Source organism: Protopterus annectens, chromosome 14.part0, assembly GCF_019279795.1.
Source record: "Protopterus annectens isolate FY-2018-M chromosome 14.part0, PAN1.0, whole genome shotgun sequence".
Taxonomy (NCBI): domain Eukaryota; kingdom Metazoa; phylum Chordata; order Ceratodontiformes; family Protopteridae; genus Protopterus; species Protopterus annectens.
In genome coordinates, this window is record NC_056748.1 from 990522572 (window position 1) to 990531833 (window position 9262).

A 9262-nucleotide genomic window follows, 5' to 3' on the forward strand; every position below is an offset into this window, starting at 1 on the left:
GCTTTTGTTACTCTTTTCATGATAAAACTGTACCTACAGGCATCAGATCTCAGTCCACAAGGGCCACAGCTACCTCTGCAGCTTTCCTCAGGGTGGTTCCCACCAAAGATATTTTGGAAGCAGCCACTTGGAGTTCTGTACATACTTTCTCCAAGCACTATCACCTACCATTATACTCCAAATCTAGAGCGGGCTTTGCCACCGCAGTCTTGCAGGGCATCCTGGCTCCTCCTAGTTCCACTTAGTGCCTACCACCCCTTTTTTAGCTTTGGGATTCTACCCATCTGTTATGACTGCAGCTGTATGCATGATGAACATAGTACAGTTTTGTACCTACCATAAATGTAGATGTTCGAGTGCTAATACAGCTGCAGTCCAGGTTTCCCTCCCTCCTTCCCCTCTTGGGACAGGCCTAATGGCCAACACCTCCTCATACAACATGATTGGGGTATTCTTTTATGGTATATTTGCTTGCAACTACTGTTTTTTGATTTTATTGCATTGCATTATTACATAAATTTATGTTTTGTCTTCCTTCTGGGGGCACCTGACATCTGGGGCAAGAAAAACTGAAGAAAATGGCGTCGGCTGGTTCTTTTATACCCCTGACGCACTGACGTCAGGGAAGAAGCGACGACATCCGACGCCGGACCTAGACTTTGGAATTCGGCCTAGGATCCTCTTTTATAATCCTTTCTTTCTTCCCAAAGTGGCATCCAAATGTAGTTTGAATCACTCTGTCCATCTACCAGTCTTCTTTCCCAGTCATTCCAACAAGGAAGAAAACTTGCTTCATACTCTAGATGTGCATAGACTATTGCTGTTCTAACTACACGGAACTAAGACCATCAGAAAAGACCCACAATTGTTTGTTTTCTTTGTTCCAAATAAGTTTGGATTCCAAAATTACTTTGTCCAGATGACTTTACCGTTGTATAACATTTATTTATTCTTCCAGCAGTCATCCATTGCCCTATGAACGAAAAGGTCATTCTTTGAGGTCGGTAGTGACATCCACTACCATCTTCAGGAATTCCACTGTGAACAAAATTTGTGCAGCTGCTACATGGTGTACCTTACCTTCCTGTGATAAACACTTTATGCGAAATGTGATTTCAAGATCAAAGGGTTTTTCTTTGGAGCCATTATCCTCAATGTCTGACTTCTAAGTAGCTTGGGATTCTAACCCACAAGTTGGATCTCATGTGTAAGATGAATAGTATTTAGTAGTTGTGTATTTACCTTAAAGCTGGATTCTTTCATCCTCAGCCATCTGATATGACGTGCCCTTCCTTTGTTCTCCTTCCTAACTTCTGAAGACCTGAAGAGCCTGTCTTCCCTTTTGGGAGTTTATAAGATGTTTCTCTGTATCACATGGTAGCAGACTCAGTCTGAGAAAGCTTCACCTCTGGGCGTATTATGGGTAATTAAAAATTTAAAGGAGCTTGAGGCTGTTTCACTGTTTTTGCTGGTTTGGATTTGACAAACGGCTCAAGGACCCATAAGTCGTATTGGACAGATGAGTATGAAAGGCTCTTGCATTATGGCACGTATAAAACAACTGTTTTAGCTTATGAATAAATATGTTGTGGTTTTCGTATCTAAGCTTTTGAAGAAAGTGAGGTTTAGGAGGACAGAAGATTCAGGAATTATAATAATGCAAAATATAGTTGTTGTTGTTGTTGTGTCTTTCGGCTTTTCCCGGTTAGGGGTCGCCACAGCAGAACTCTGGTTCACTAATGATTGGTAGTTGATTTTTATGTGCAGAGTTACCAGCCCTGATGCACAACCCTCAACGAAGGTACGCCCATTCATGCGTGTTTCCACGCAGAAGACGCTCTAGCTGAGAATCGAACCGGACAGCGTCCTACTGGGAGGCGACAACGCTATTATTGTCATTAATATTGAAGAGTACAGAAGAGAATAGTAAAAGGCCAGGTCATTTGATCAAAATGTGTATTTGTTTAGACTTCTTCAGATGAATACCTGAATCCAGAAGTACTTGTTTACAATTACAATATTAACTTGCTATTCATTTAGCAGGGAGTCTGGTAAAAGTGACTGTGTAAAGTACATAAAAAGCTATATGAAGTAAGAGTTCAAAACACAGTGAACATGTAGATAATGGTATTAAGATGTATATGGAAAAAAAAAAAAGAAAAAAAACATGAGAGTCTTCTGTTCACCATCTTGACCACCTTACACTGGGTTTGACTTTTTCATTCATTGGAAGTGTTATTTATTTTCTTTTAGACTTGCATTTAAATCACATAACAGAATGGATTCAAAGATTCTTTTTTTCCCTTTAATTTCAGGGTCCCAGCTACAATTTGCTTTGGCCATGGTTCGGTAAGAGGTTTTAAAGGTGCAAGAAGAAAATAGCTAATTCAGCAGAAGAAAGTTATATAACTAGTGTATAACTGGATACAGTTTGTGAGCAAGCTGAAGTGGTGTAAAGCAGGTGTAACCTGCATGGGTGGTGTGTTGCACTAACACGTGGAAGAATCGGGTTTACATCCAGACTGCTGCTGCTTCCGCTTCTGATTTGATTGTGCCTGTTCTTTTATAAAGAGGTGCTGTAGTAATGAAGGAGGAGAAATGTGTAGCTGTACAGGTGTGCTGACCGGTGTGATGGAGCAGAAATACTGGTTTAGCAGTGGATGGTATTATAACTGCCATTGCATAAACGAAAGTCCAAGAGTGTGAATCAGGCATTCAGCATGGATAAATGCACAGGGTAAAAGGAAGACGGCTGTGGCTAAAATAAATAATGACTCATTGGTGACATTCATTCAAATATTGACAAGTACTCCAGGCTTACTGCAGGTACATGCTGCTATTTGCAGCACAAAGCCTGAAGGAGATGAGAAAACTCCAATGTGATGAATTTTGGAAAGGGCTGTGTTTTGAAAACCAGGAGCGTCATGCAGGAGTTTGTTGATCTTTGGAATATATCCATTTATGTTTCATTCAAATATGTATATTTTTTTTAATTCAGAGTTGGAGTTTGTGCAGTGGTCAGTATGCTCACTAGGCATATGCCTGGTTTGCTTAGTTGTCACTGAGAGTTGGAGTGAAATGGAATGCATTTAATGAAAAGAATACCAGCGAGCTAGTGCTTTTCTTTTGCCACATTAATAGCTTTCCGTTTACTGTACATCACATTCCTTTCTGCTCATGTCTGCAGTTGTCACGTCCGCTGTCTATAACCAAAAATTATATTGGTGTTCCCAGTGAAACATTGTTTTCATGTATTACATTTTCCTCTGGTACCTTTTTGTGTGCCTTCTTACACAGATTTTAAGATTTAACTTTGTTGATTCTTTTTCAGTTCTAGGCAGCCAAAAATGAACTTCTCTTTGTACTTTGAGTATATTCCTTAATTCGTCCTTTACCATATTAACATTTCTAGATCGTCATTGTCTGGATTATTAAAAATTGTGACAGTTCTATATTCAGGTGTTAGAAGAAAATTTAGATTTAAGTTTTCTTTATTAGTGACTTTTTTATTCTTAAGTACCTGCATATGGCAGAGGTTCAAGTTTCAGAGGTGGCATTACCGAAATGCAGTAATTTCCCTATCAATTATGTTCAGACATAAAGGAAATTTGCAAGATGACAGTTTATCTTCTGCAGCACAGCTATGTATAATTGAGTGTAATGCTTTATTTGCTGTAAAATGTTTAAGCAAAATTAAATATTTTCTTTAAAAGTAACCTTCAGATGCTTGACTGTTTTCTTGTGCAGTGCATTGTTTTACTTAAAGTATGTGGTTTCTTTAACTGTGAAGTCAGTGTCACATAAATTGTGCACTCTTGTAGCTTGATAAATTGTAAGCTATTTGCCTGATGTCAACATTTTCTTTCATACAGATGTTTTCCCTATTTGTAGAAATATTTTAACTTTGAACATGTTCAGACACTTCACCTGATATTTATACAAGTGTTAATATACCAGTATGTGCTTCCATCCAGTAGAAAAAGAACTTGAAGGTTGCAGCCTACAACGTTTCAGAATGTGATTCACTTGAGAAATACAGACCTCCAATGCAGAAATGGTATTTCCATCAGTCTTTTCTATTAAAACTAAGTGTGTTAAATTTCCTGGCAAAATTCTTAAATGCACTCAAGTGATGATAAAATCTTTAGTTTTCGTGTACTTATGTATAATATATCTGTGTAGACACACACATGTAAAACTGTAGCATTTCAAGGAGAATTACCTCAACAAATTACTCCTTTAGGTTTCCCAGAATCTGAGGAGGCTTAGGCCACAGGCTGTGCTAGTAGTACATGCATTTGTATTTTCTTTTAACAAAATGAGGTGATAGGTACTTAATTTGGCTAACATAAATGCACTTTTGAAGGACAGTGCTATTAAATGAAAAAAAAAACAAGTGTCTTAATTTTTTAGCCCAAGAACAAAAGACATTTGTTAACTCAAACCACAGCCTTTGCTTTTTCATATTTCCCTTGTAACAGTCACAAGTGGTACCTTGTTTAGTATGTACTACATAAGGAAAGTTAGCATGAGTGGTTTTCTCTCTGTACCCCTACACTGTAATAAGTCCACCCCATCTTAACAGGCAGCCTTTTTGGGTGTTTGCAGTACTGAAAGGTACTCTAAAGGCAGGAATAATACCATTAGTTTCTCTGTTCCAGGACAACTTTCATCTCTTTTCCAGACAAAATGTAGCGGGGGTCTTGGGTTCAATCCCCAGGCAATGGTCAGTGTTTTCCTTTCTCATAGAGGTAGCACAATACTAGATTATCTGTTTGTTCTGCACTGGATGCTTGTGTGTTCAAAATCGCCATCATGGTGCTTTCCTAATTGAAAGGAGAGACAACTGCTCTTGGGGGCAACCAGGTACCCAACAATTCTGAGATATCTTGGGTTCAGTGGCAAAGAAGACCACATGGAATACATGGATGGGGAGCTGCATTCAACCTCCAGACAAGTGTCAGTGTTTTTCTTTCATGCCGGTTTGTTAATACAGTACTAAAGTTCATTTTTTGTAATGTAGTGGATGCATAGATGAACATAGAAACCATTGTTTTGGGGGGAAACTGTGTAACTAACTGTGCAGAGACTCCTTGCTGGTCCAGTGGCAGTGACACTAACATGGAAAGGAGGGTTCCTGGTTTCAGTCCCTAGACTGAAAGTCAGTGTCAGTGTTTTTCTTTCTTGTTGAGTTAATACAGTACTAGGTTAATCATTTGTTTTCCAGGTTTCAGGAACACCTTCTGGACTATCTTTCTCCTTCTCACATAGTACTGCGGAAACTCCTCTTCAGGACTCTCTCTCGACCCAGAGGTCAGGAATCTGACTTTCTCAAGAGGTTGTGACCATACTCTACTCCTAGAGGCTGCTGCTCCTTATTTGTTGCCATGGAGTGAACCTCTCTATGGTTTGCATGCCTGCATATCTGCAATTTATTCCCATGCCGCACTTTTTATTAAATGCAGCCCCACTAAGAGCAGTGTGTTTCCCAGGCTCAGCAGTCAAATTATTACTTGATCTCTCTCGAGCTTAGAACTACAGTGGTTTTGGGTTGCAACCTTCTGATAACAGAGTCATTACAGAGGGGCATGGTCAATGATTAACAGAAATTATTTACCCAGTAAACAGTACTTGAAGGTGTTAATAACCCACTTTGTGGCAATGCTTTCTCTTTCTATAGCTGTGTACTGTTTCTTATCATTGTTGATTTTTTTGCTAAACTCTTGGTCCTATCATTGGATACTTTTAGTTGCCTAAGGACTTATTCTAAGGAAGACTTATGCTAGGTCAGGTCAATCAGATGTTGTGCAACGGTATCAGAATTGGGAATAAAGTTAGGATAATAAGTAGCCATTCCTAAAAAAAATTGACTTTTTTATCAGGTGGCATGGCCAGTTTTGTATTGTTTCATTTTGCTTAACCTGTTATTTCACTATTCTTTGGCCTTTTACTTAGCAAAAATACCAGTTTCCTATCATGCTTAACTTGCACTTAGTTGAGATGGCAGTCAACCCAACTTTTGTCAGCCTCCGAAATGTTGCAGGTGTTCCCTTGAGAGTAAGAGGTAAGACTCTGTAATGGAAGAGTCCATCTAGTTGTATATATTTTTTTTCTTTAATTTTTCAATCCCTTCATCCACTCAAGGCATGGAATGTGTATCACATTTTAATTTACTTCAGTTATTTTTATACATTTTCAAAATGTTATTGCAAAGTAGCAAGGCCCTTGGTTTCAGCAGTAGGTACTAACAGAAGTATTTTAGCTGCTGGTTCGGATTCCCTAAGATGAACATTTTTATTATCTGTTCTATGTTATGTCTTACGTGCTTTCTCCATGTCTTCTTTTACTACAGGCTCTTAACTTATCCTGCAGGTCTGTACAATTATATATCATGAGTTTAAAGGGGCTGTGTTCCTCCTGCAATGTTTCTTTTCCTATATTCAGCAGGTGTCAGGGATATTTGTCATATGGTAATTCTTCCATCCTTTTCTGTAACTCAGACTAAAAGTTTTATTAATGCACTTTGCTAAGCTGACTGACTGAAGGTGGTATACAGATGTCTTCAGCTATTTAACTTTAAAAATTATGCATTTTGTGCAATACTTAGGACGTGAGTGGAGTGCCTAGCTCACTAAGAATTTCCCTGGGAATTCCTGCTCTAGAAAAGTAGTACATGATGTCCTTCTATTCATATGCTGCAGTATTCATAACATGGTGGAGTCCGCCTCCTGCTGACTCGTACATCCGACCAGTATACCAAAGGCTAAATGCTACTGCAAGTACGTGCAACTGCGCACATTACTCAGTGTACATCGGCCATAAAAAAATGGGTATAAAGCGGGCATCAGCACATACCTATCTCAGAACTTTTCTGCCGCCTTTCTGACTGCCAGCTTCAGTCATCGCCTGCCAGAGAACTCTCCTTTGTGCTTCAGATAAGTACTCCTTTGGGTTTTTTTCTTTTCCTTTTGGCTACTGTGTTGTTTTTTTCTTGTGAGTGCATATCAGCTAGGACGGGTAACTGTCAGTGTCGAAGGCAGATTCCACATAAAGACTCCCACCCACGAGGTTTGCTTATTTTGCTTAGGCCCAGACCATGATCTCACATCCTGCGATATTTGCAAGGCCTTTGTTCATAAAACCCTCCGTAGCTGCCTAGGGTCCCTTAGGTTATATTTGGAGAATCAGCACCTTAAGTGCTTAGCTCAAGACATGGACCTATCATCTGGCCTTTCAGAGGAACCACAACTCAAGAAGGCAAAGAAGCCTTGGCCTGATCCTACAGCTGCTCCTTATACTCCGGGCATCCCTCCCGAGGCTGATGAAGGCCTGGAGGCCACTTCAGAATCTACAGAGTTGCCTTTAATGGGTACCTTGGTGGAAGCCGTCAAGGAATCTGTAGGCACGTCCCAGATGGAATCGCAGTCATCTGATTTGGGTGCCCGGAGGGGAACCATGGCTGGTTATCTCTGAAGGCCCGCACGGCATGACATAGATTGTGGTTCATGAGGATGTTCTTACGGACATTGTGGAATGCCGCCCAACGTCACGCCCTTCTGCTTTTCATCACCTGGCTCCCGAAGCTTCAAAGAAAAAGACACTAAAAACTAAACATGTTTCCTTGGCTGCTCTGGAACAGGCTTCTGATCAAACTCCTGACTGGCAGGCCTTTACCTATGGCCTCTTTAATGCCTTCATGGCTCTCTGCCAGACGTCAGCTCCTTCTTTTCTGGCACAGGCCCTTTCTTCTCTACCAATTTGAAGAGTCCTGCAGAGGATGTCTGTGCTGAAGAGGATGATTCATCAGAGGATGAATCTCTTGCCTACTGTACTTAAATTGCTTCTCCAATGGGTTATGCCTCCCCAGAGGAGGAATCTAATGGTACAGATTCCCCTTTGGAGAAACCATTTTGAAGATGATGGACTTCTTTAAGTGGGATTGCTGTCAGGTTTCTGAGATTCAAAAGAGGTACTGTAACCTCCTACAGATGGAATACTCTAATCCTTCAGCCATCCCTCCAGTCCTACTGGCCTTCTTGGATGCCTTCACTGCAGCTTCCAAGTACCAAGATTCCCAGCCTCCAGCCCCCTAGTGCCATGACAGATTTTACAAGGTACCATGGACACTGTGCCCACGGACAGAAAGAAATGGCTCAAGTAATTGTAGTTAAGCACTTTTGTAAGGTTTATTACCAAATTTCATCAGAACCATCAGTCTTACCTGTGTGAATTAATGAAGAGCGACTTGTCATATTCCTCAGTCAAGGCACATCTGTCTGCCATTTCAGCATGTTTACCTATGTCTCCTCCCTTGGCTTACAGGTTGGAAGTCAAACTGTTCCTAAAAGGTGTCCTTCACTTTAGACCACCAAGGAAACCAGTGCCTCCTCCTTGGGATCTCAGTTTTGTCCTGGAAAAATTTACTGTAGCCCCCTTCGAACCAGCAGTGTCATCCTCCCTGCAACACTGCGCATGGAAAATGTCTCTCCTAGTAGCCATTACCTCTGCCAGAATGGTTTCTGAGTTGCAAGCCCTCATGGCATCTTCTCTCTTCACTGTCTTTCATAGGGATATGGTTTCTGTTAGGATTAACCTATCCTTCATGCCGAAGGTGATTAATGAGGTATCCCTGAATCAGGCTATCAATCTCCCTACTTTCTTCGCATTTCCCTAATTTTCCAGTGAGAGGATCCTCCACACTTTGGATGTTCACAGACAGCTCAGGTACTATCTGGGCAAAACCAAGCCCTTCCATAAGTTTGATAGATTGTTTGTCTCCTCATGTTATGAATACTGCAGCATATGAATAGAAGGACATAGAATAGTGGTGTGAAATGTTACCATAACCATAGATGTCCTTCTCTTCTATATGCTGCAGTATTGCTTCCCCCCTGATGCTTGCCCGATCCCTGGTTACATGTTGCTCATTTTTATCAGGCTGGTGCTTTGCAGCATTAATTTCTGAGGTAGGTATGTGCTGACGTTCGCTTTATACCTGACGTCTGTTTATGGCTGATGTATGCTAAGTGATGTGTGTCATCGCACGCACCTTGCAGTAGCATTTAGACTTTGGTATGCCTGCCAGACGTACGAGTCAGCTGGAGGTGGACTCCCCCATGTTATGAATACTTAAGCATATAGAAGAGAAGGACATCTATGGTTATGGTAAGATTTTACACAACTATTCTTTATTTTGCTATACACTTTCTTTAAACGAGGCATTTTTCAAAAAGTGACATAGGTGCACCTACAGTAATAGAAA

At 40.6% G+C, this 9262-nt stretch overlaps 1 protein-coding gene across 1 annotated transcript in view; it reads left to right on the forward strand.

The window, feature by feature from the left end:
• ZNF511 (zinc finger protein 511) overlaps positions 1-3716 on the forward strand; it is a 374315-nt gene extending 370599 nt beyond the window's left edge. Inside the window, exon 6 of the mRNA XM_044056782.1 lies at positions 2316-3716. Coding sequence (XP_043912717.1) covers positions 2316-2382 — 67 coding nt within the window. The 3' untranslated portion in view covers positions 2383-3716. The remainder of the gene's footprint in view (positions 1-2315) is intronic.
• The last annotated feature ends 5546 nt before the right edge of the window (positions 3717-9262 follow it).